The sequence below is a fragment of the Podarcis vaucheri genome (assembly GCF_965113315.1).
Source record: "Podarcis vaucheri genome assembly, chromosome: 7".
NCBI lineage: Eukaryota > Metazoa > Chordata > Lepidosauria > Squamata > Lacertidae > Podarcis > Podarcis vaucheri.
Genome location: NC_138765.1, coordinates 81,238,309 through 81,265,527, shown reverse-complemented (window position 1 = coordinate 81,265,527; position 27,219 = coordinate 81,238,309). Strand labels below are relative to the sequence as shown.

The following is a 27,219-nucleotide window of genomic DNA, read 5'->3' as shown; positions in this document are numbered from 1 at the left end:
AGACCACATAACACTGGTCCTGAAAGACCTACTCTGGCTCCCAGTACGTTTCCGAGCACAATTCAAAGTGTTGGTGCTGACCTTTAAAGCCCTATACGGCCTCGACCCAGTATACCTGAAGGAGCATCTCCACCCCCATCATTCTGCCCAGACACTGTGGTCCAGCACCGAGGGCCTTCTGCTGGTTCCCTCACTGCAAGAAGCAAAGCTACAGGGAACCAGGCAGGGGGCCTTCTTGGTAGTGGCACCTGCCCTGTGGAACGCCCTCCCATCAGATGTCAAAGAGATAAACAACTACCTGACATTTAGAAGACACCTGAAGGCAGTCCTGTTCAGGGAAGTTTTTAATGTGTGACATTTTAATGTATTTTTAATCTTTGTTGGAAGCCGCCTAGACTGGCTGGGGAAACCCAGCCAGGTGGGCAGGGTACAAATAATAAATTCTTATTATTCTTATTATTCTTATTACCTGGAAGCTGTATGCCGGCTCCCTTGGCCAGTAAAGCGAGATGAGCGCTGCAACCCCAGAGTTGTCTGCGACTGGACCTAACAGTCAGGGGTCCCTTTACCTAACAGCAGACTGTAATGCTCGTTTCTCACCGCTAGGCGCCACATGCGCAGCACATCTGACAGGCATTTAGCGGCTCCTAGTGGCAAAATGCAAAGAAAAAGCCCCCAGAAATGCAGCCAGACAGCTTGTCAGGGGTACAGCTTCACATCAAAATTTGCCTGTGGCCAGATAACACCTCCAATTATTTCCCACCGTGTGCAGAGGCGAACACACTGTTGTCTCGGAGACAGAACGTGCTCCTTGTAGTAGACTTCGCTAAAGGTTACGGCAGGCTGTTCTCCCCCGATATATCTTCACTTCTATTACAGCCGATTTGTAGGTTCAAATGCCTCTGAGGAGGAGGACAGCCGCCCATGGGGAAAGTGTGACCTCATTTATTGCCATGTCTTTCGACAAGGTTGAAGACTTTTACTGAGGAAGCCATGTGGGAGACAGCGACCTGTTCTTATCTCTAAAGGTCATGTACATGGCTTATTTTTAAACAGCCAATGCCCCCTTAGACATGCATCTTACTTGGCAAAAGACCCATCTGCTTCCCGACCCCCAATAATACAAAACAGCAAACAACCCACTTTCCTCCCTCCCTCCCTCCCTCCCCACATTTGTAATGGCAGAGTTCATATTGGGGCATTTGTTTCTACCCAGAGTAAAGGCAGGTTAAACCTTGCTTTCAATTTCACAGCTATAAATCCTAGCAATGCAAAGGCCATGCCTCTGTGCATATCTAGAGTGTGCACTTCATTTACAAGGCACAGTCTCTGAGCCTCACACACCACAGGCAAACATTTCACAGGGATTCATGGACCAGGCAATAGTTCCAGGAAGGGCTGGGGGAGGGCCCCTGGCAGAGCCACCTCTAGTCAGTGCAGATACTGCTGTGCTAGATAATACCTGTCAGGAGTCCAGGTTCCCAGCTTGATAACACAGTAAGGGTAGGTAATTAAAAAGGAGGATTTATTGCAAAAACAAACAGATAGCTCCGGGTGGCTCTGACAAAGCCTCCGGCATCATTACTCAAGATGACCCTTCTGAAGACTCCTTCCGGCGTCTACAGAAGATATTGAACTTATGACGCTTACATCTCTTGTTTTGCTTCCAATCTAGCAGCCCTCCCATTCGCCGACTCTTCGGACTTAGTGGATCAGCTCCAACCTCTTTCTGTTCTGAGAGGTTGTCTCTGAATCTATTCGCTCCTATTTGTGCTTCCTGTGAGCTTTGGCTGTGCTCTAGCCTGCTCTCAGCTACTGCCTTATCAGCCTGCCCATCAAGAACAGGAAGAGCCGAAGTCTGCAGCTGCCAGCTCTCGCCTGCCTGCAGAGACATAAGGGTCGTAAGTTCAATATCTTCTGTCGACGCCGGAAGCAGTCTTCAGAAGGGTCATCTTGAGTAATGATACCGAAGGCTTTGTCAGAGCTGCCCGGAGCTATCTGTTTGTGTTTGCAATAAATCCTCATTTCAAATTTAATTAGGGTTAGTGGCACCCTGTGCCAAGGTGCCCGCCCATCAGGGGCGCCCAGCAGCCGGAGTGCAGGATCAAAAGGGAACAGCTGCGAGGGCATGCTGGGTGGCGGCGGCTTTTCCTATGGCCAGCCACGCTGCCTCGCTTCCTGCCTGCAAGAGGAGGCGGCAGTGGCGGCACACAAAGCTACACGACGCCTTTCTCCCTTCTGCCCGCTCCGCTGCAGCAGCGTGACTGCTGAGGAAGCCCGTGCGGCAATCGAGCCTCAAGTTGCCCAGCACAGAGGGCAGGGAGGACGGGGAGGGAGGGGCGCCAAGAACATCGCCCCCACCCCTTCTGTTGAGGAAAAAAGTGGTTCACACCAATGAATCCCTATTCATTCAGATTTGGGGAGGTGCGAGGGGAAAGCTGGGGGGGCATACTATCATTAGGATTCAGTTCGGAGGTAAGGATGGACTTGAGAGCATGATCTCCATGCAGTTAGTTAGTGGTTAAAAACAAACACCAACAAAAAGTCCTTTAAAGACGGGAGCGGGTTTTAAGGTCCTATTAGATTCAGCAGGGCTTACTCTCAGGTAAGTGCGGTTAGGGCTGCAGCCTTTGTGACCCAAGTTTTGAATCCTTTTTAGGTTCAAGATGTCACTGCTTTACACACCCACACCCACACCCACCCACACACACACACACACCCCAATATTTGAAAACGTCAGCTATGTACTTAAACACAAATTGGCCGGGAACTTCATTCTCTGTGTCTTCATCAATTTATTTAAAGAACAACAAACTGGTGATTGCTTTAACTTTTTTATATGTGGTGATTTGAATCATGAGGATGAATTAGAAGAACTGCTGAGTCTTGAATGAGTCTTGCTTTGGAATTGAGGACTTTCATTAGATTTTCTTCTGCCTTTTCATTTCATTTTGTTCTAAGGGCTTGTTAGAGATAATGAGTAAGTGTGGTGTCAGCTCCCTTAAAAAAAAAGTCAACAACTCTGGGGAACCTTTCTTTAAAAAAGGTCAACAACTTTGGGGTCCCCCCCTTAAAAAAGGCTGACAACTCTGGGAAAGGGGGGGCATAGGAGGGATCTTTGCACCACAGCGCCGGATATGCTTAAGATGGCCCTGCCTACCTAACAGCTAAGCCTCTCTGTTCTTGGCTGCTTTCTGCAGTTACTAAACAAGCAAACCCCTGTGTTGCAAAATATGAGTCAGCAATATCAAAAGCAACACGATGGCCAGAAACAATTTCAATGTGAAAACTTTATGGAATAATTCAAAACTAACAAACTGAAGTCTCTGGAAGTCCTTCAATGAATCACGGTTACCGTCCCATCAGTCCCACCCTCTTACTGGCAGCAGGTCCACTCATCAATCTAGTTTATTGTCCCAGTCGGACGTTGGAGACCAACATGTCTCCTTACATCCCCTCCCACACAGACAGGGTGCAGCACTTGGTAGAGGGGATTTTCGAAGGGGCAGTCACTCCTGAACAAGGAGGAAATGTTAATTGCTAATAATTCGTTGCACACTTTATCTGCTAATGAATTGCAAACTTTACAATTGGGACTTTGTTCCAAAACCTTCTTATAATGCTTTTCAGACCAAGGTCTGGCCATCGTGTTGCTTTTTTATTGCTTTCTGCAGTTGGCATCTGCCTGCAAACCTTCGCTTGAAGCTGGCTCATTCCTGACAATACCTTTGGTTTGGCTCAGGATCAGGCAGCCCTGGTGTTTTAAGGCAAGGTCAGGCAGGCAAGGCATGAAGGAAACAGCCGAGCTGCATTGGACAACTTAACTACGAACCACAAAAATTGGAATTTCCTCCAAACCTGTGCCAAAATTTTGCAGGTTTTTTTTTTTTTGCAGCATTTAGCAGTGAAAACCCTGCATTTTGCAGCACCCCACAAACTGCTACATCAAACATAGGGTTCGTTCTTAACTGTGGACCCTAAAATCTGGAATCTGCTCCTAACCTCCCATGTCTTTACTCAAAATAAGAGCTCTGCAGCTGGATTGGACCAAAGGCCCCTCTGGTCCAGCCTGCTGTTCTCAGAGTAGCCAATCAGGTGGCTCCAGGAAGCCCATAAGCACCTAGGACACCACAAGAAGTACCTGCTTGACCTGGCCAATGACTCATCTAGCCCACCTGTAATCTCCAGCAACTGGGATTCAAAAGCACTGCTGCCTTCAATGGTGGAGACAGAACCAAGCCACCCTCAGGGCCGGCCCAATATATTTTGATACCTGAGGCAAACTGCAAAATGGGGGAGTAAGATCTACATCAGGAACAAGGGGGTGGGGGAATAAATATCTACATTGGGATCTGCTTTCCCTGTGGCTCCTGCCACCCAAGGTTGTTGCCTCATCTTGTCTAATGGGTGGGCCGGCCCTCACCATCATGGCTATTAGCCATTGATAGCCGTATCTTCCTTGAATTTGCCTCAAGCTCTTTTAAGACCATCTAAGTGGGCGTGTAACCCTGTCTCCTGTGGGAAGGAGTTCCAAAGTTCAATTATGCACTGTGCCAAGTGCATAATTTTATCTGTCCTGAATATTCCAACATTCAGCTTCATTGGATATGTTCTAGTGTTGGGAAGAGAGAGGGAGAAATGCTTTCTCTATCCTTTTCTCTAAACTATTATTTCTCCCACTTTCTCCCTGCTGCTGGATCAGACCATAGGCTCCTCTAATCCAGCCCTGATGCCTATGGGGAGCCTGCAAACTCTCTCTCTCTCTCTCCTGCCCCCCACTAGTAAAGAGAGTTTAAATCCTAGGGTCAAAAAAGATGCAATATAACAGGTACAGCCTTTGGCATTTCCATGCAAAGCTCAAATGCGTACAAGATAAGCTTTGTGACCCTTTGCCACAGCAGGCAATTAACAATAACACATTCTTGCAACACTCCCGCTGTTGTATACATTTGGGCTTTGCATGGAAATGTCACAGGTTGCAGCTTCTGAGTTCCACCACCTCTTGGTCACTCTGTTAATTATTATTATTTTTTTTTAAAAAAATGCATCTGATGATGGGGGTTCTGGCCCGTGAAAATCTTATGCTGCAATGAATTAGTTAATCTTTAAAGCTGTCACAAGCCTTTTTCTTTTTTTAAGTTAACAGCAAAAGTAGCACAGTTTTACTGTGGAAAGGTGCTGCATGTCTCGTAGGTGCACAGCCGGTTATTGCCTAAAGAAAACATCAAAGCAAATCCTGCCTATTAATGACGACGATGATAATAATGATAGGAATTATACCCTGTCCTTCCCAAGGAGCCTACGGTGGCAAGCAGTTACACAATTTAAAAACAAAGCTGAAACGTTGCAAAACAGCCAAAACATTCCAAAGACAATCACACAACTGAAAACATCTAAAAGCATTTTCAATTAAGAAATATTCTAAAAGCAATTACAGTGAAAAACATCCTTCCATCCAAAGATCGGGGGGTGCCAGCAGCAAGATTTTTCAGTATGGGTAAGCAGGAGTGCTTCTGAATGCCATCTGAAAGTTAATCTATATCTGTCTGTCTGTCTGTCTAGCCATATTGCATGCATATCCCTCCTTTTTCTCCAATGAGCTCAGTTCACGCCCAGTCAAAGCAACCGGCTCACTCTGAGCTCTCCGTGGTCCTGAAACTCTTGACATTTCTGAGGTGCCTTGCCTTGGGATGGGGTGGGGTGGGGTGCTCCTCTCTGGACCTCGAAGGGGGTGGGGGCACTATATTCACAGCCATCTCCTTAAGTACGCCCATGAAAGATCTGAGGCCTGAGGCACAGCCACCATTAAATATTACAGACCAATGAAGGAGAGTGATGTTTTCCCAGCTAGTAAGTAACTGTCAGAAGACTCTGACCAGAGATATAATTACTACAATGGGAAGAAGAGAACAACAGAAGGGTTAGGTGGGGGTGGGGGGTGGAAGAGAAAGAGAAAGAGTGTTTAGCCCGGCGGCTGGTCGCCATGGATACCGCTGCGCACTGCACTGGGCTTTTCTTAAAGACCTCGAGAAACGGAAGGGTCATCCGCTCCAGAGAAAATGCTCCTTAAGAAGCTGATTTCATATTTGAAAGCCCAGGGCTTGGGATGCATCCCACATCTCCACAATTACATACAGTCTATGAGCTAGTCCTCCTCTCCTCCTCCTCCCCCCAAACCCCCCACCTCCCCTACACAACCCTCTCAGATGGGGAGGCTGGTAAACCTGGGACTTAAGAACACAAGAAGAAACTTTAAAATCGAAAACGCATAAATAAACATTGAAAAAAAAGGACATAAGAAGAGCTGGGTGGATCAGGCCAAGGGCCGATCTAGTCCAGCATCCTGTTATCACAGTGGCCAACCAGATGCGGCAATGAGAAGCCTACAGTACATGCAATAATATTAATAATAATAATAATTTATTATTTGTACCCCGCCCATCTGGCTGGGTTTCCCCAGCCACTCTGGGCGGCTTCCATAGAAACCAAAAAACACTAAAATATCATACATTAAAAACTTCCCTGAACAGGGCTGCCTTAAGATGTCTTCTGAATGCCAGGTAGTTGTTTATCGTTTTGACATCTGATGGGAGGACGTTCCACAGGGCGGGTGCCACTACCGAGAAGGCCCTCTGCCTGGTTCCCTGTAGCTTTGCTTCTCGCAATGAGGGAACCGCCAGAAGGCCCTCGGCGCTGGACCTCAGCGTCCGGGCAGAACGATGGGGGTGGAGACGCTTCTTCAGGTATACTGGGCCGAGGCCATTTAGGGCTTTAAAGGTCAACACCAGCACTTTGAATTGTGCTCGGAAACGTACTGGGAGCCAATGTTGGTCTTTCAAGACCGGTGTTGTGTGGTCTCGGCGGCTGTTCCCAGTCACCAGTCTAGCTGCCACATTCTGGATTAGTTGTAATTTCTGGGTCACCTTCAAAGGTAGCCCCACATAGAGCACATTGCAGTAGTCCAAGCGGGAGATAACCAGAGCATGCATCACTCTGGCGAGACAGTCTGCGGGCAGATAGGGTCTCAGCCTGCGTACCAGATGGAGCTGGTAAACATTAATTTGTCTAATCCTCTTTTAAAGCCACCTCGGTCGGTGGCCATCACTGCCTCCCACTGGAGTGAGTTCCACAGTTGAACTAGGTGAATCCACTAGGTGAGTAAGTCCTTCCTTTTATCTCTCCTGAATCTTTCCATATTCATCTTTATTGGATGGCCATGAGTTCTTGTGCCATGAGAGAGGGTCCCATTCAATCCAGTACGGCCCCAGACCACAGATCTCATCCCCATGAGCATGGAACAGTCCTCCAGGTCTCACTTTGGGGCTTTCCACAGGCATCTGATTGGCTGCTGCGAAAACAGGCTATTGGAAAAGGCCAGGAGGACTCCCCTGCTCAGCGCCTGAGGGCCCCAGTCCTGCCACTCACCACTTGGTCCAGGGCAGGGCCTGATGGGCTCTATAAAGGACTGCTGCCGCCGCCGCTGCTGAGCAGAGAGGGCTCTGTTCAGTTCAGTTTTTGTTTAAATTGTTTAAATTGCTATTATTTTTTACTTACCGTATTTTTCGCTCCATAAGACACACTTTTTTCCTCCTAAAAAGGAAGGGGAAATGTTTGTGCGTCTTATGGAATGAATGTGTGGTCGATCGCTGGCTCCCTTTCCAGTCCGGCCCCTTGCCCAGGTCTCCATTGCTGAATGTTCTGCAGATGGAGCCCGTTTGTTTCCCCAGCACCATGTGACTGGCTGATTAGATTATCTGTCTGGAAACTGTAGAAACGGCTCCCTTTCCTTTCCTAAAGAAGCTGCAGAACTGTGAGTTGAACCCCATAAAAACAAGGTTTTTCCCCTTTGGAAAGCAAGCTCAACAACTTTGAGCTGATCCTCAAAAAAAGGGGCTTTTCCCCTTTGCAAAAGAAACTACACAACTGTGAGCTGATCCCCCCCAAAATGGGGCTTTCCCCCTTTCCTCCTCTGAAAACTAGGTGCGTCTTATGGTCAGGTGCGTCTTATGGGGCGAAAAATACGGTTTGTCATTTTAAACTGTGATATTAATGCTGTATTCTTAGTTTTAGATTTTGATTTATGTGGAAATCGTTTCCCATTAGGTTGTGTATTTTTTTGATGTGGTTTATTTAATGTTTATGACTTTTGTAATTATGTAAATCTTGTTATGCTGTAAGCCGCCTTCAGCATTTTTTTTTAACTGTGGAAAGGCGGCATACAAATAAAAAATGATGATGATGATCTTGTTCTTATGTTTAACTGAGTGGGGAGGGAGGGCTGTGGTTCTCCTGCCTGGCCCATGGCCTTCATGGAGCCACTTGAATGGCTACTATAGGAAACAAGATACCTAATTAGATAGGTCTTTTGCCTGATCCTACAATGACAAACCTAGACAGCATCTTAAAAAGCAGAGAATCACCTTGCCAACAAAGGTCCGTATAGTTAAAGCTATGGTTTTCCCAGTAGTGATGTATGGAAGTGAGAGCTGGACCATAAAGAAGGCTGATCGCCGAAGAATGGATGGTTTTGAATTAGGGTGTTGGAGGAGACTCTTGAGAGTCCCATGGACTGCAAGAGGATCAAACCTATCCATTCTTAAGGAAATCAGCCCTGAGTGCTCACTGGAAGGACAGATCCTGAAGCTGAGGCTTCAATACTTTGGCCACCTCATGAGAAGAGAAGACTCCCTGGAAAAGACCCTGATGTTGGGGAAGATTGAGAGCACAAGGAGAAGGGGACGACAGAAGACGAGATGGTTGGACAGTGTTCTCGAAGATACAAACATGAGTTTGACCAAACTGCGGGAGGCAGTGGAAGACAGGAGTGCCTGGCGTGCTCTGGTCCATGGCGTCACGAAGAGTCGGACATGGCTAAACCACTAAACAACAACAACAACAGGGCTCTGCTTATGTTCCTTATTTCCAGGTCTTTCGTCCTTGACTGATCTTCACGTAGGATTTTTTTTTTTAATGTCCCTCGTTATAAGGGTTGCTGATTCGAAGAGAGGGAAGGGAGGGGGAGAGGCGGTAGGACATGCCTCCTGCACCGTTCCAGGCCTGAGAAGATTTCAACAGACAGGCAACTGCACGAAACGTGGTAGCAGCTGGTGCTGAGCGCAGCCTCCCCCCCCCTCCAATGACAGAGAAGCTCATTTGTCAACTCCGGGTTCCTCCGCTGCAAACGGAGCCACGCTCAGTAAATATAAATCGCAACATCTGTTCCATGCTGCTCTCTGGCACAGATCTCGCTCACCCACCCGTCCTCCTCCTCCCCGAAATAGCACATACACACACACAAACACACACACGCTCGGAGCAAGCGACAAAGATGGAGGCTCGGCCTCTTGGCTACAGACAACAGAACCTGCTGACTCCATCACCATCCGGCAGCCTCCCTGTGGTACAAGGTCTGGATCAGGGCTGCAAGGAACAGCTGGTGTTTGTATTGTGGTGTGTGCTTCTGCGGCAAACTTATGTTTATTTTTAAACAGGCGTTTGCACCCGTGCCACGGCGCACTGGCACCATTAACGGGGAGGTTAACCCCGTGGCTGTAGGAAGGCATTGCCGTTTCATATATAGCTGCCTGTAGTTGCCAGATTAAGGGAAGTCACGGCACCACTCTGTCCTGCCTGGAGTCCTGTTCTGGCCATGCCATGGTTCCAGGAGGGTATTGACAAGCTGGAAGGTGACTTTAAGAGGTTTGAGAGCTGGGCCAAAACTAACAAAATGGATTTCAGTAGGGACAAATGTAAGGTTCTGTGATTAGGCAGGAATAGTCAGATGCACAGATGCAGGATGGAGGAACCCCCTGGGCTTGACAGCGGTGCATGCAAAAAAGATCTACAAGTTCTTAGTACACCACAAGCCGAACACAAGTCAACAGTGTGATTCAGCAGCAGCAGAAACTAAACATATATATTTCTGAAGGAAGTTTTTAATATTTAATGCTGTATTGTTTTTAACACTCAATTGGGAGCCGCACAGGGTGGCTGGGGAAACTCAGCCAGATGGGCGGGGTATAAATAATAAATTATTAAATTATTATTACTATAAACCAAACAGCAAATGCAATTCTAGTCTGAGTCAACAGAAGTCTAGTGTCCAGATCAAGGGAAGTAATAGCATCTCTCTATTCTGCCTGAGACAATGGAGAAGTAATAGGAGAGCCATGTTCAAGCATCTGAAGGGCTGGTCCATGGAAGATGGAGCAAGCTTGTTTTCTCCTGCTCCAGAGGGTGGGGCCCAAGCCAGTAGATTCAAATGACAAGAAAGGAGATTACAACTAAATATTTGGAAGAACTTTAGGAGGGTAAGGGTTGTTCAACAGTGGGGTGTTTTCCCTTGGAAGGTGGTGGGCTCTCCTTCCTTGGAGGTTTTTAAGCAGATGTTGGGTAAACATCTGCTGTGGGTGCTTAAGCTGTGATTCCCGCATTGCCGGGCGGTGGACGAGATAACCCTCTCAACTCTACAGTTCTATGATCCTATAAATAGTGTGTCTAGTGAGTTGTTAAGAAGAGGGTTAAGCACTTACACATCACATTGAGGAAGATGTTTCCAGATGCTAGCACCACTTTCTCACGCGTTGCTCTGTCGTAAATCCCCACGTGGCACTCATAGGGGCCATTGTCTGAGATACGGACTTCAGGGAGCCTGGAATTACAAAGAAGAGGGGAAAACAAAGGTGAGAAGAGACAGTGCAAATTATAGGGCTATGCACAGACCTTCCAATCTGCCCTGTGGTCCCCAGAGGAGGGTGATTTACCCTGTGCCACCCCTGGGGTTCACCCACCCTACCTCAGATCCATCCCTGAAACAAGTTGGGTGCAGGACTGGATTTTTGGCTTTTTAAGGTAAAGGTAAAGGGACCCCTGACCGTTAGGTCCAGTCGTTGCTGACTCTGGGGTTGGCTGAGGGAGCCGGTGTACAGCTTCCGGGTCATGTGGCCTAGTGAACCAGAGCAGTGCACAGAAATGCCGTTTACCTTCCCACCTGAGTGGTACCTATTTATCTACTTGCACTTTGACATGCTTTTGAACTGCTAGGTTGGCAGGAGCAGGAACCGAGCAACGAGAGCTCATCCTGTCGTGGGGATTCGAACCGCCGACCTTCTGATTGGCAAGTCCTAGGCTCTGTGGTTTAGACCACAGCACCACCCGCGTCCCTGGCTTTTTAAAGGGGTATTTAAATTCTCAAAATTCCTCTTAAATGTTAGGGGTGCTGGTTGCTGCTCAGAGTGGCTTCTCTGAGCACAAGGGAGCAGTTGCTAAGCAGGAGGAGTTGCTCGCAAAGGGGAACCCGCACCCTGCAGGATCAATGCCTCCCCTCAACAACTGTTGAGCAGAGGTACTAATCCTGCATGTTGAGATGTCAGGCAGGAAAGAGAGACGTGGCTTAGGTCTAGCTTCTCCTGGGAAGATGCACACTTAGTCCTGAAGATCTCAGCCATTTTTGCATCCTGCCTGCTTCTCCCTCTTGCCTGATGCCACGCTCACTGACAGTCACAGATTACACTGGACCAACCCGACTCGACTCGAAGTGATCTGCAGCTGCATGTACCTGACTCGGTTGAAGCCGAAAGCTTGCGTCCCCTTGCCAACAAAGGTCCATATAGTGAATAAACAGTCACAAACTTTTTATTGATAATAATCAGCTAAATAGTTTGAGGATCTATACAACTTTGTAACATGCAGAAAACAGCATTCTTAGAGAAACCAAACTGGAACTGAGGGAAGTCGGGGTGGTGGGGTGGTGGTGGGTGGGTTTTGTGGGGGGAGGGGGGCTGGGAGGAATAATGGGGGGGGGCAAGGATGAAATGTTTGTGGATAATATGTCTTGTTATAATTTTTAATAAAAAAAATTAAAAAACAAAGGTCCGTATAGTTAAAGCCATGGTTTTCCCAGTAGTGATGTATGGAAGTGAGAGCTGGACCATAAAGAAGGCTGATTGCCGAAGAATTGATGTTTTTGAATTATGGTGCTGGAGGAGACTCCTGAGAGTGCCATGGACTGCAAGAAAATCAAACCTATCCATTCTTAAGGAAATAAGACCTGAGTGCTCACTGGAAGGACAGATCCTGAAGCTGAGGCTCCAATACTTTGGCCACCTCATGAGAAGAGAAGACTCCCTGGAAAAGACCCCGATGTTGGGAAAGATAGAGGGCACAAGGAGAAGGGGACGGCAGAGGACGAGATGGTGGGACAGTGTTCTCAAAGCTACCAGCATGAATTTAACCAAACTGCAGGAGGCAGTGGAAGACAGGAGTGCCTGGCGTGCTCTGGTCCATGGGGTCACGAAGAGTCGGACACGACTAAATGACTAAACAACAACAACAATGTCTTAGGATGTGAACACAAGAGATGCTCTTGCCTCCCCCCCCCCCAGCTGTGCTCATGATATCATGATTGCAGTAAGCCAGAAAGTGGATTGGATTGTCTTCATTGTCAAGTTATCAGTGCACAATTTTCAAGCTATCCACCCCAGCCAACAGCTTGCTGTTCTCTACACAGACTGGCATCAGCTTTCCAGGATTTCAGGGAAGAGATGTTCCCAGCCCTGCAGGGAAATGTTGTTGTGGATTGAACCCGGGACCTTCTGCATGCAACACGAAAGTCCCCCCCCCCACGAGACACATCCTTTTCTTCCCCCATGGCCCTTCTTCGTCTCCACCTCCACCTGCAAGTGTTTCGCCAAGTAACATTTGCAAAAGAGAGAGACAGAGAAAGAAACTCTCTTGCAGGCTTCTGAATGCAAACAGAAGAGAGAGCGAGAAATTAGGGCAAACTCTTGGATGCAAGAGAATTCTCTGTGGAAGTTGGGAGCAGGGGTTAAGCTGAGAGAAGCATTGATCTCTCTTCACCTCGATGCTCTGGCGCCTGACACTTCTCTGCTCCAGTATTAAATTCATCATGTGACATAACTTTAAATTAAAAACGGGTCTGAAGAGAGGGGAGGGGAAGAGGTAGTGGGGGGGCCAGAGAAGGCCATCAGGGGGAGAGCAACAGAAAATCAAAGTGTCCCTACCTTGTCGCAGAGTCCAATTTGGAACGGGAGCTAAAGAACGAGCCTCCACGGACAGCAATCATGAAGGGCTCCTTGGTTGGAAAAAGTCAGATTGATGGGATCGGGCTTCTGGTGGGCCCCTGATATTATGAGTTAATCAAAGGATGCTGGCACACTGGGGAGGCCGAGGTTTCAGGAGGGCAGATGCAGAACTCCAATTACAACCTCACAAGAAGAGGGAACTGGTGGCTTTCTTGGCACAGGGTGAGAGAGGGCTAAGGAGACCAGAAATATATTGGGCAGAACTGGGAGAGAGAACGGAGGAAGAGGAGGAGGGAGAAGGTGTTGGCCAGGGTGTAGAGCTTGAAAACTGAGCACCTTGATAATGAAGGGATGTGGCCCCAGATAGAGCATCTGTGTTGCATGCAGAAGGCCCCCCAGGTCCAGTCCTCAGGTAGGACTGGGAATGTCTCCTGCTTGAAGATCCGGAGGGCTGATGCCAGTTGGTGTAGACAATGAAGGAGAGTCCACCACCTTCCAAGGTCTTAACCTTAGCATTTTTAGACTGTACACCACAGTTGGCATGAAAACATGATGCTGGACTAGATGGGCCTTTGATCAGATCTGCAGAACGTTTCATAAGAACTTGAGAAGAGCTTGCTGGATCAGGCCAATGGCCCATTTAGTCCAACATCCAGCTCTCACACCAACCAGATGCCCATTCTGGGAAGCCCTTAAGCAGATTCAAACACAAGAGCTCTCTTTCCACCTCCTGTGCTTTCCAGCAACTGGGATTCAGAGGCATAGCTGTCTCCAGCTGTAGAGGCAGAGGATAACAATTGTGGCTAGTAGCCATCAATTTATTTATGAATTTATCTATCACATCCCCTCTTACTGACCTTTTTTCTGAACTAAAACGTCCCAAATGCTGCAACCTTTCCTCCACCCCCTGATCCTTTTGGATGCCCTTTTCCAATCCCCCCCCCAACTCTGCGATATCCTTTTTGAGGTGAGGCACCGTGATGGGGTGAGCTCCCATTGCTCGGTCCCAGCTCCTGCCAACCTAGCAGTTCGAAAGCACGTCAAAGTGCAAGTAGATAAATAGGTACCGCTCCAGCGGGAAGGTAAACGGCATTTCCGTGTGCTGCTCTGGTTCACCAGAAGTGGCTTAGTCATGCTGGCCACATGACCCAGAAACTGTACGCCGGCTCCCTCAGCCAATAAAGCGAGATGAGCACCGCAACCCCAGAGTCGTCCACGACTGGACCTAATGGTCAGGGGTCCCTTTACCTTTTATCCAGAGCTGGACGTAATATTCCCAACGGGGGTCGAACCATAGATTTGTAATGCCATTATGATATTGGTAGTTTCATCCGCAGTTCCTTTTCTAACAATCCCCAGAGTGGGATTTAACCCTTTTTCACACCCGATGCACACTGGGTCATACGTTCCTAAGTATTTTTGGGGTGCTTCCCCAAGGGGAGACGGCATTCCACTTTCCCCACCTTGTGTGGGCCATCGCTGAAAACTTGAGCCATGAATTTCATTGGCCTTCACTTGACATTATTCCTGCCTCCCTCCTGTAATCTTACCTCCCCACAGAGCTGCCTCCTTGCTAAAGTGGATTAAGTAGGCAGGAGAACATTTTTTCCCCTGGGAATTGAGTACCATCGATCGGCTGTCTGGTTAGTAGTCAGTATTCAGATAACCGAGGGAGGGGGAGAGAGAGATATGTCAGGGGGGGCTGGAACGAGTCTTCTTTTTTTCACTGGCGATGGGGCTCAGGGATCAATAAACTATTAATAAACTGCAGAAGGTTTTAAGGAGAGATCTGTGTAATGCAGTTTAGCAGCTGGAGTTTACCAACACTGACAGCACTTCAGAAGGGTAAGTAATTGTGTTATTGGAAGGAGGGGGGAAGAGGCACAGGGGGAAGAGGTGGAGGAACCAAGGCCACTGGTGGATCAGGGATGGGGACAGATGCTCACCACAGCAGGACCAACCACCAGCAACCAACCACCTAGCATTTGTGGGGGAACAGAGCTTCAGCTGAAAAGTTTTGGAGCTCAGGATTCTCTCTCCCTCCCCACTCCCATTCCATTAGTCCACCAGGCCTTTGTGAACAGGCCAGCTTTGGCACTAGAGACCTCAGACTTTAAAAAATGAAATGGGGAACCTGTGCCCTCTCAAATGTTATTGGACCACAATTCCCATCAATATCACTAACTGTTGGCCATGCTGGTGAGTGTCAGAGTCCAGTGACTGTTAGGGAGGCACAGGTTCCTTATCCCTGAACCAGACCATCACTTGCTCTCATTGCCCCTAGCAGCTTCCATCATAACACTTGCCTTCTTTTAATGCTGGGATTGAGAACCTGCAGATATTTAGATGTTGCTGGACTTCAGCTTCCACCATCCCAGATCTTTCTCCATGTTGGCTGGGTCTGATGGGAGTTGGACTCCCGTAACATCTGGAAGGCCACAATCCCCCCATACCTGAACTAGACTCTCTTGGCTTTATTGCCTCCAGCTGCATTATCTTAGCTCTGCCTTCTTTCAATGCAGGCATGGAGAACTGTGGCCTTGTGGAAGCTGTTAGATTCTGACTCCCATCATCCCCAACTGGTGACCACACTGACTGATGGAAGTCAGGAGTCCAGCTACATCTGGAAGGCCACGGGCTCCCCATCCCTGAACCAGACCACCACTTGCCTCTTCTGTCCCATCACAACTCTGTTTTTATTTAATTCAGGGATGGGGAACCTGTGCCCTCTAATCCTTGATGTTCTTCATCTACAACTCTCCTCCTCCTCCACCATTGGTGATGCTGGCTGAGGTTGAGTGTTTGGAAGGTCACAGGTTCCCCCATGGGCTGTGAGTCAGGTCAGGGGGGCTTTGTCCTTCCTGAAGACCTCAAATTAAGCCAAATGACCAAATCTAACTAGTCTGATGTCAGGGACTGGCTGGATGAGGAGGAGTGGTGGAAGCTGCCTGACCAAGATCCTCCCTGGGAAAGCAGAAGGGAGAGTATTTGGATCCTGCCTCCTGGTGGTGGGAAACTGGTCACACCCAAAGGAGGGAAGGCTGGGAGCTTGGAGGATGATGAAGAGGAGGAAACAGGCAGCTCCACCACAGAGACTTTGCAGCTCCACCACAGAGCCACACGAACAGCTTCTCTGCTGACAGCCTGCAAGTCCCCCCTCACTCCCAGAAAAAGGCATCTACAGTGGTGCCTCGCAAGACGAAAAGAATCCGTTCCGCGAGTCTCTTCGTCTTGCGGTTTTTTCGTCTTGCGAAGCAAGCCCATTAGTGGATTAGCGGATTAGCGGATTAGCGCTATTAATGGCTTAGCGGGCTTAGCGGATCAACTGATAAACGCTTTAGCGGCTTAGCGGATCAGCTGATAAACGCTTTAGTGGCTTAGCGGATCAGCTGATAAGCGGCTTAGCGGCTTAGCGGATCAGCTGATAAACGGCTTAGCGGATCAGCTGTTAAGCGGCTTAGCGGCTTAGGATCAGCTGATAAGTGGCTTAGCGGCTTGGGAAAAAGGGGGGGAGAGGGAAAAAAAACCGCAGGAACTCGCAAGACATTTTCGTCTTGCGAAGCAAGCCCATAGGAAATTTGTTTTGCGAAGCACCTCCAAAACGGAAAACCCTTTCATCTAGCGGGTTTTCCGTCTTGCGAGGCATTTGTCTTGCGGGGCACCACTGTATTGCATGTTAGTGAGCAGAAAGCCCTTGGGGCTTGCCGTAGACAGAGGGAGGGGCTTGACACAGAGGGGTAGGGAGTGAAGGGAGAGCTACAAGCCAGCCTGGGCAACTGCTTCATCTAGACAGGAGCAACCCTTAGATGTCTCAGTGTGTTCTTTGTTCTTGCTTCCTTAATAAAGAAACAAACTATAAGTTAGCTGGTGTTTCACTGATCTGTGAACAACCTGTTCTCCTTGTCGGCTCCCGGACATCTGAAATTGTCTATCCTTCCAGCTTCGGTGCCCTAGCTATTATTGAGTTGCAACTGCCGTCATCCCTGTATGATTGCTTAAGCTAGTTGGGGATGATGGGGGATGAAGTCCAACAACATCTGAGGACCAAAGGCAAAGGGGTGTGTGTCCTCATTCCCCCCCCCATAAGTCTTTCACTGAAGAGGCACTACCAGTGATTGAAATTTCAAGTGTTCTTCATGCAAATCGTACGCTTTCCTACTGAGCTACAGCCTTTCTCTCTTTCTCCCTTTGGAAGTCTGATCTCAATAAGTTGTCAGATCAAAGCAACACCCGTCGCTAGACAGCCTCTTGCACACCCCCGCCCACTCTAAGTCAACCTTGCAAACTCAGAGCTGTGGATGGTGTGTGTTACTTAAGCTACTTTGAAAGTTACTCCTTTGAATCTGAGCCACAGCTGAGGATGGGCTAGAGAATTTCGTTCCGTCTTCTTTCCACAGCAAACTGGCCCAAGACGATTCTCCTGAAGCGGCTGGAAAAATCGGAACACTATGATTCTATGATTTTATGATTTTGTTAGAGAAAAGATGCATGTGGGGGGAAATCAATGCTTTATGGAAGAATGCACTGAAAAAGTGCATTTGTCGTCAGGCTGCCATGGGCATTCTCTCTCCAAGCAGCCAGAATGTCTGCAAGCACATTTCGTGACATCACAGCACCTCATTCAACAGCCGCACCAGGAAAGCTGGTGTACCCTTGTGTGTCTCAAGCTTTTTGCAGCTAAAATGCAACTCCTGTTTATCCCTTCTCCTCCTTTTTGGCAAGGCCTGTGAGGTTTTCAAAACAGCTGGCGTTTTTTCGGTCCCTGCTCCCAGCTCCATGGGATGCAAATCAGCCACTGTATCTGATTTAAATATGTTGGGTTGATCCAGGCATCTCTGGCCGTGGCCAATTAATCCACCAGATGAAGGCGGAGATGAGATTCTGGGGAAGGAAGGCAGGAAGAAGGGAGCTGGTTTGCCGGAATCGGAGCATGTCTTGTAGCAGAGCCGAGAAGGCTTTATTGCTCCATTTAGTGGGTGTTGAACTCTTCCCCCCCCAAAGCCTTTAAAAAGCCATTAAGAGCTTCCAACCAGCCCCACCACCCCATCCCCTTCTCCTCTCAGCTTCCAAGGCGGATGCAATCATAAAATCATTCCGTGGGATGAACACATCCAGAGATGGGGGAGATCAAAGGATGGTTGAATAAGAAACGCAGATTGGAAAAGATGAGCCACTCGGATTCAATGTGCTGGAAAGGTTGGCAATTTGGGGAGGGGGAGGAGAGGGGGGGTAAAGACCCTCATCAAGGAGGATGGAAATGACACGCAGGGTCACATCCTTATAAAAACAAACAAACAGGCAACATGCCCCAATCTCCGAAGCGAAGGAGCTCTTGGCTGGCAATTATGGCACTCCTGAGTTAATGTTGTTATAATTAGCTGCGCTGCGCAGTTCATTACTAACACCTCGTTGCATCAGTGGCAGAGTTCCAGTGACCCGTTGGGATGGAGGACAGGTTCCTGCCGGCTGTGCACCAAGGGGGTTCTTCTCGACTCTGTTCCTCCATTTCAAGGCAACCTCATCTCTCCCGAGGGGAGCGAGTTGCCACCATGCTGCAATGGCTTTCATTGCAGAAGAACATCAGGAGAGCCCAGTGGGGCTGGATCAGGCCAAAGGGAGCCCGTACTAATAATTATGTATTGCCGTTTATTAAATTTATATACTGCCCTTTTCCAAAGATCCCAGGGCGGTTTACAGCATAGAAACACAAAATACATAACACAATCATAGAACTGTAGGGTTGGAAGTGAGGCTGATAATCATTTAGTCCAACCCCCTGCAATACAGTAATATGCAGCTGTCTCATACGGGGATCGAACCCGAGACCTTGGTGTTATCAGCACCATTCTCTAACCAACTGAGCTATCCATAATGTAACATAACAACAGTGAAATCAGCATATCCCCTTCCCCAGATGCATTTAAAAAGCCATAGATTGTTTCATTGGCCCAAGGCCTGGGAGAAGTGTTTTTGCCTGACACTTAAAGATATGGAACAAAGGAGCTAGGCAAGCCTCCTTGGGGAGTGCATTCCACAAGTGGGGGGCCACCACAGAAAAGGCCTGTTCTCACGTTGCTGGACCTTTCGTGGAGGAGGCACACAAAGAAGGACCCTGTCAGATTCTGACTGCAGGGCCTGAATCAGTCCATAAGAAGAGGCTGCTGGATCAGGCCAATGATCCATCTTGTCTAGCATCCTGTTCTCACAGTGGCTAACCAGATGCCTGTGGGAAACCTGCAAGCAGGACTGGAACACCAGAGCCCTCTCCCCTTTTGTGGCTTCTAGCAACTGGTATTCAGAAGCATTGCTGCTCCAACTGTGGAGGCAGAGAATAGCAATCCTGGCTTGTTGTTTAGGCGTTTAGTCACTTCCGACTCTTCTTGACCCCATGGACCAGAGCACGCCAGGCACTCCTGTCTTCCACTGCCTCCCGCAGTTTAGTCAAACTCATGCTGGTAGCTTCGAGAATACTGTCCAACCATCTCATCTGTCGTCCCCTTCTCCTTGTGCCCTCCATCTTTCCCAGCATCAGAGTCTTTTCCAGGGAGTCTTCTCTTCTCATGAAGTGGCAAAAGAATTGAAGCCTCAGCTTCAGGATCTGTCCTTCCAGTGAGCACTCAGGGCTGATTTCCTTAAGAATGGATAGGTTTGATCTTCTTGCAGTCCATGGGACTCTCAAGAGTCTCCTCCAGTGCCAGAATTCAAAAGCATCAATTCTTCGGCGATCAGCCTTCTTGATGGTCCAGCTCTCACTTCCATACATCACTACTGGGAAAACCATAGCTTTACCTATACGGGCCTTTGTTGGCAAGGTGATGTCTCTGCTTTTTAGCAATCCTGGCTAATAGCCATCAATAGCCCTCTCCTCCTCCATGAATTTGTCTAATCCTCTTTTAAAGTCCTCTAGATTGGGGGCCATCACTGCCTCCTATGGGTGAGTTTCATCATTTGGCTAATCACTGATCCTGTGGGGCATGGGTGCTTCTTTCTAAGTGGCCTTCCTGCAGGAATGTGATTTGTGAAGGGGGATCTCTGCCTTCCACCAACAACCACACAGAAGCACTTCATTCTGTAACTTTTTGTTGCCATTCCCTCTGGTTCCTTACACTAGACCAGGGGTCAGCAAACCTTTTTGGGAGGGGGTTGGTTCACTGTCCCCCAGACCTAGTGTCAGGCCGGACTGCATAGATGTGCATGCGGCGGAGGGGGCTTCTCTCTCCCCAGCCCCTCCCCTCCCCCTGAAGAAGAAGAGGAGTTTGGATTTGATATCCCGCTTTATCACTACCCAAAGGAGTCTCAAAGCAGCTTTGATGGCCTGGGATTCCGATTCTGAGAGGAGGAATCCCAGCCGGCACAGGAGTCCCCGCCTCCAGGGCCGGCTGAACTGGGGCAAGGCCTAGATTCTGAGGAGCCTGCACCTGTGCCAGATCCTCAGGAGCAGGCACCAGGTGAAACCATTCTGGCCCCAGAGGTGCTTGAGGACTCACTGTCTACAGGTGAGCCTTCCCCGGGGCCCAATAACCCTTCGGCCTCTCCTGAACTGCAGAGGCTTAGGGCAGAGAGGCGAAGGGAACTGGTTTCTCCCAGGAGGAGTGCTCGCCTTAAGGCCAGGAGAGGCGGGGCTCCTGGGGGCCGGGACCGCCCCTGGCCTTAGAGAAGATAAAGGGCAGTCAGCACGGTCCCAGGTTGCGGGAGCAACGTCGTCATTGAAGAGCTGTTTCGGCCAGCATCCAGTCCTGTTCCTCCAGTGTTCCTGTTCCCCGCCCGGCTACCTGCTTCTGAACTTCGAGTGTTCCTGTCCCTGCCCAGCTCCCTGTTTCGGACCTCACCTCGCACTTTGTGGACTATCTCCAGGCTAGTGACTTAGGACTGAACTTTGACTACGGTAACAGTAACCTTCCCCCTGGGACCAGCACAGCAGCTCACATTCTCCTTTCCCTTCTTCCCCCACAACAAACACTCTGTGAGGTGAGTGGGGCTGAGAGACTTCAAAGAAGTGTGACTAGCCCAAGGCCACCCAGCAGCTGCATGTGGAGGAGCGGGGAAGCAAACCCGGTTCACCAGATTACGAGCCTACCATTCTTAACCACTACACCACACTGCCTATCTGCTCCACTGCTCTGCCTGTGGTTTGGAGCCAGTGGTGGTGGTGGCGCCTCTCCTTTTCGGGCCAGCTTTCCTGGGTGCCAGGTGCAGGGTCAGCAGGCACGCCAAGCTCCAGCCCACAGCGCGGCCATGGGGGGAGGCCGACTGGTGGGAGGCGAGGCTTCCTACCAAAGCCCAGCCCCCTTCCTATGCAGGGTGGGGATAAGCCAGGAAGAGGGAGGGAGGAGGGAGGAGACACCGCAGTGGTGAGGGAGGGGGGAATGCAAAAAAAAGGCGCCCCCCCAAAATGGGGGGGGAATGGCGACCACATTTGCGGGCCAGATCTAGCAGGCAATTGGGCCTGATCCAGCCCACGGACCTTAGTTTTCCGACCCCTGCACAAGACAGTGGGACTTAGTTCTGAGTAAAAATGCTTCAGATTGTAGTGTAAGGCTGCACAGTTACTTGGGAGCAAGCTCCATTGAATACAGTGGGACTTACTTCTGAGTAGACAGTGTAAGTCTTAATTTACACCCCCCCCATTTGTTTTTCGAGATGTGCAGGGGAGGAAAAAAGGAAAACCAGGACATTCCGGGATCAAATCAGCAACCAGGATGGCTTCTGTGTTTCTGGGACTGTCCCTGGAAAATCGGGACACTTGCAGGGTATGGAGAAAGTGGGATATAAACTTAATAAACAAAGGAAATTGGGAATGCCTTTGGCCCTTGTCTTGCGCTGGCCTAACTCCCTCTCCCTCTCTCAGAGTAGGAATCTAGGCCTTAGGGTGGTGAAGAAAGAAGTTTGCTTACGTTGCACTCCTCTCTCCTTTTCCTCCTAATAGTTCTCTGAAGCTTTGATTTTCTTTTTTGTGTGGACTTGATTTGTTTATAGAGCAACATCTTCACCTTAAAAGGGAAAACAGCCGTGGCAAAGGAACCCTGCCCAGAGCTACGTTTATTCTGCCGACGTTTTGTTAGCGGAGAGCCAAGCATAGTTTATCTCAATGGCACCGAGGGGGGAATGGATTTTCTCGCTGCAACTTGGGCAGGGAGTTTTGCGGGTAAGCTGAGCTGAGTGGGCTTAATGAGATCCGGGAGCATACGTTATCAACACAGCATGCCAAGGAAAGGCAGGGGGAGGGAAAGAGAGAGGGAGGTAGGGAGGGGGAGAGAGACTACATCGTGTGTCCATAAATCCAAAATTGGGGTGGGGAGACTTCAACCACCGCAAAACAATTTCCAGTTTAAAGCTTCCTCTTGGATGGCTGAACTGCACTTCCTCTCCTCCCAGTAAAAGAAATCTGGCTGTTTAAGAGAGTGTTGCTGCCGCTTACATGAAAGATGGCCCACAAGGGAAAGAAACAATGTCCCAGCTATGCTGGGCTCTCCACATGTCTCCTAACAGCAGCCCTGCTATGGATATTTTATTATTAAATTTGTATACCACCCTTCATTGGCTGATTATTGTAACTCACTCTACGTGGGGCTGCCCTTGAGACTGACCCAGAAACTCCAGCGGGTGCAGAATACCGCAGCGAGGCTCCTTACAGAGTCCTTGCCGTGGGATCACATTCATCCAGTGCTTTACCAATTGCATTGGCTCCCGATGGAGTACAAGATCAGGTTTAAGGTGCTGGTTTTAACATTTAAAGCCCTATATGGCCTAGGACCCTCGTACCTACAGGACCACCTCTCCTGGTATGTCCCACGGAGGACCTTACGGTCTTCAAATATAAACATCTTGGAGGTCCCGGGCCACAGGGAGGTTAAGCTGGCCTCAACCAGAGCCAGGGCCTTTTCGGCCGTGGCCCCGATCTGGTGGAACGCTCTGTCACAAGAGACTAGGGCCCTGCGGGACTTGATATCTTTCTGCAGGGCCTGTAAGACAGAGCTGTTCCACCAGGCCTTGGGCCAAGGTACACTCTGACCCCCTCCCCTGTAATCCTCATAGCACTCTAGCCCAATGGTTGCCATTAATTTGATTCTGAATTGATTTTAGAATGTATTTCAATTGATTGATTGTGATTTTATGTAAACTTTGTTATTTTTACTGTTGTTAGCTGCTCTAAGCCCGGCTTCGGCTGGGGAGGGCAGGATATAAATAATAATAATAATAATTAATCTCAAGGTAGCTCACATCATAAAAATACAAGACAAAAACACAAAATCTGTAATAAAATCAAGAAAAATAACCAGTGATACCCCCAACCCCCTTCCACAAACATGTATAAAAGGATATAGGATGTTCAAAGACCTGGTTGAAGAGGAAAGCTTTTGACTGGTGCCTAAAGGTGTATAATGAAGGTGCCAGGTGCACAACCCTGCAGAGAGCATCCTCGGGGAGTGCCTCAGCCTTATCTGGATTGAGCTTGTTGGCTCTCATCCAGTCTGTTAGCAAGGCAAGGCAGTCCAGCACATCCAATGCCACACCAACAGATGTAGAAGAGAAGAACTGTGTGTCCTCAGCATATTGCAGACAACATACTCCAAAAACTCTGGATAACCCCACTCAGTGGTTTCATGAAGATGTTAAACAGCATAGGGAATAAAACTGAACTCTGAGGAACCCCATATTGTAGGATCCACAGGGCCGAAGAACACTCTCCAAGCAACACCCTCTGAAAACCTCTATCCAAGTAGGACCGGAACCATCACAAAATGTTGCCACTTGCACCCCTAATTTGGTCAGCTGCTCCAGAATGATACGATGGTCAACAGTATTGAAAGCTGCACAGCAACTGAGGAGTCTTAACAGGGACACATTTCCCCTGTCTCCCTCTCAACAGAGGTGAGCACACAGGACAACCAAGGCCGTTTTGGTGCCAAAACTGGGCCTCACACCCTGATTGAAACAGATCTAGAAAATCAGGTTCAGCTGTCCCAAGGTAACCCGGTGAGCTTCCTGGATGAGTGAGAGATTCGAACCCGAGTCTCTCCCAGGTCCTACTCCAGCACGCAGATCACGACATTACACTAGTTCTAGAATAATATTCCATACTGAATAATCCATCTCCAGCCCTTGGTTTTCAATTCAATCACTTCAGTGTGATAGAAAGACGATGATTTAATTTAATTACTGAACCAGGGATGGTGTATTGCACACAGGACAAGCTGGTGCCTACGTAGCTTTTGATGTCTTGAGATCAGCCGGGAAGGACTTTTCACCAGCAGTTTGTTCAAATTAGCACCCTCCTTCCCCCCTAGCACCCTTAAAGGGAACTGTCAACCTGTAGCTTATTTTAATGGGCACGCCACTTTCCTGTTAAAGCTGTTGCCATCTGTTCCCGCCCTTAATTACCTGAGCACTCAAAAAGGAAGAGGGGAAGTTATTCACCATTTCTTAGAAACGAGTGAAAAAGGGAAATGATGAACAGTGAAGGGGGAAGATGGATGAGAAGGAAGATCCATGGGAAGGGTTGTAATTAGAGTCCTGTGATGCCTACACGTGACCCCACAGAGAATTCTTCTAAATACCTCCTCTTTTTTTGCACTTCTCTGTATGCTCACAAAACTGACCCACTACAGTAACTTAATGACCACATGCCAGAGGCAATGGTGGCCCAGCAACAATGGATGGAAATGCTACTTCTGAACATCCCACTCTATCCACTCAAATGCTTCATCCAGGGATATAAGAAGCATCATCAAAGTTCAAGGACATATTCCAGCAACACAGAAAGACTCAGGGAGGATATGAAGTGTCCAGAGGAGAGGACCAGATGGACAGGTTTGGAAGGCTACATTCAGATTCCCAGCCCTGTCTTGAGGAATCTGCTTGCTTAGATCCTTTTAGAACACTTATGGGTGAGCTCTTTGAGAGACAGAACTGACACTCAAGCAACAAGGCTCTCAGTCCAACTGTAGCTGGACAGAACTTCCAGGTCCTTGCTAAGGGACCATCTGCCATTGTTGTGTATTTTGAAAACTGTGATTCTTAGAAAACCTTGTCCTAGGCGCATCCCATTGAGGAAGACATTGGGACCCAATGAAGACCAAAAAAGGCAGCCTTCTCTTCTCCATTTCATCTCTTCACTGCACCTGGAAGTAGCAAGGACTGTAGCTCAAGTGATAGAGCACCGCTTTACATGCAGAAGGTTCTAGGTATGATCCGCAGTTGGGCATGCACTCTGGACTCTAACAAGCTGCAATGTGTGCAGAGGAGGGCGACCAAGATGATCAAGGGTCTGGAACTGTGGAAGGAGTTGGATAGGTTTAGCCTGGGAAAGAGGAGCTTAGATAGTCATCTTCAAATATCTAAAGCAGAGCTTTCTGAACCTTTCAAGTTGCTGGCACACTTTTTAGACATGCATCCTTTTGCGACACAGTAATTCAGTTTTACTAGCAAACCAGAGGTTAAACTAACCCATTCCAGCCCCTGGAGGAGCGCAAGGAGAGTTCATGTGACACACCTACACACTGTAGCCTATACATTAACGTGTCGCGACACACATTTTGGAAAGCTCTGATCTAACATGAAAGAGGGAGAAAGCTTATCTTCTCCTGCTCTGGAGGGCAGGACCCAAACCAATGGCTTCCAGTTACAAGAAAGGAGATTTGGTATAAGGCAACTTCCTATGTTCCAAAGTTCAAAAGGGTTTTTTAATGGACATATGGGAGTTTGAGGAGGAGGCTGCAGTGTGCCTGGGGGAAATTTTATAACCTTCTATATGTTAGAGAACTCTCTGATCACTCTTCTGAGATTTCCTGAGCTCAGGGTGTTTGGGGGTCTTCAAAAGTCTCCAAACACAAACCCAAGACACAAATTTGCATTAAGAATCGTATAGATGAATATTTAGGCTGACTTTCAGAGCGCCGGAGAAACTCTGGCTCATTCTGCCAGGGCTAACTGAGCTATGGGGCGTGATTTTGTGGGCACAGCATCCTCAGTGACTGCTGGTGCCCACTGGCACTGCCGGGGCAGAAGGCAGGAAGCCCAAGAGAAGGTGGAACCAGGGCCACTGACAATCCAATCCAGTTTTGTCCCCATCTTCCTCCTCTTCCCTGCTGAGTTCTACAAGGGCAACACTGAGTCTATAAAGGGGGAGGAAGCTGGAAGCTGGGGCCTTGGCAGGACTTCCAGAAGCCGTGTCAGGCCCCTCAGACCTTCTGGAAGATGCGATGGGCCTTGTCGGGCTTTCTGGAGGCTGCAACAGGTCCCATGGGAGGGCTCCTCATGCCATGTGATGTCACAGGCCCACGCCAGGCACCCACAAAGTGGGGTAGAACCTGGTGTCCCTGGTAGCCATAAAGAGTTAAAAGGGAGTGGAGGGCAGGAGATGAAGCGAATAAGGCTAAGCACAGCATCCCTGTATCTTAAAGGTAAAGGTAAAGGGACCCCTGACCATTAGGTCCAGTCGTGGCCGACTCTGGGGTTGTGGCGCTCATCTCGCTTTATTGGCCGAGAAGCCGGCGTACAGCTTCCGGGTCATGTGGCCAGCAGGACTAAGCTGCTTCTGGCGAACCAGAGCAGCGCACGGAAACGTCGTTTACCTTCCCACCAGAGCGGTACCTATTTATCTACTCGCACTTGGACGTGCTTTCAAACTGCTAGGTTGGCAGGAGCTGGGACTGAGCACCAGAAGCTCACCCCGTCAAGGGGATTTGAACCACCGACCTTCTGATTGGCAAGTCCTAGGCTCTGTGGTTTAACCCACAGCGCCACCCGCGTCCCTTTCCCTGTATCTTAGCATCCTCTATAAACCTTTCCAATCTGATCCTAAGAGATATTCATAACTCCCCTTGGAAAACTACAATTAACCTCAAACTCCGCTCTCTTCTCAATTTGAATTGTAAAACTGTTCTTAACTCAGAGTATATCAGTCCGGCGGCCCTACCTCCGATCAAAAAGAAACTACAGCAACTTGACTTCTCTAATACAGCTTCCTATGCAAGAGGGCCGTGTTCAGGCCTAGCGCTAGCTATTCCACCCCCTGAAGGGATCCCTCTATATTGCTTCACAATTTCTTCGGAGGCTAAGCGAAGGGCCTTTACCTGTGCCCGTCTCAACTGTTTTCCTACAGCAGTTCTGTCGGGTCGTTATTCCAGAGTTCCCATCGCAAATAGAACATGCACCTGTAATGACATGACCCTGG

General features: G+C 48.7%; 1 protein-coding gene across 2 annotated transcripts in view; it reads right to left on the bottom strand.

Moving 5' to 3' along the window:
- Positions 1-27,219, bottom strand: part of IGSF21 (immunoglobin superfamily member 21) — a 234,469-nt gene that overhangs the window by 42,277 nt on the left and 164,973 nt on the right. For both annotated transcript variants that reach the window (XM_082230208.1, XM_082230209.1), the window contains one exon: positions 10,533-10,651. In XM_082230208.1, coding sequence (XP_082086334.1) covers positions 10,533-10,651 — 119 coding nt within the window. The remainder of the gene's footprint in view (positions 1-10,532; positions 10,652-27,219) is intronic.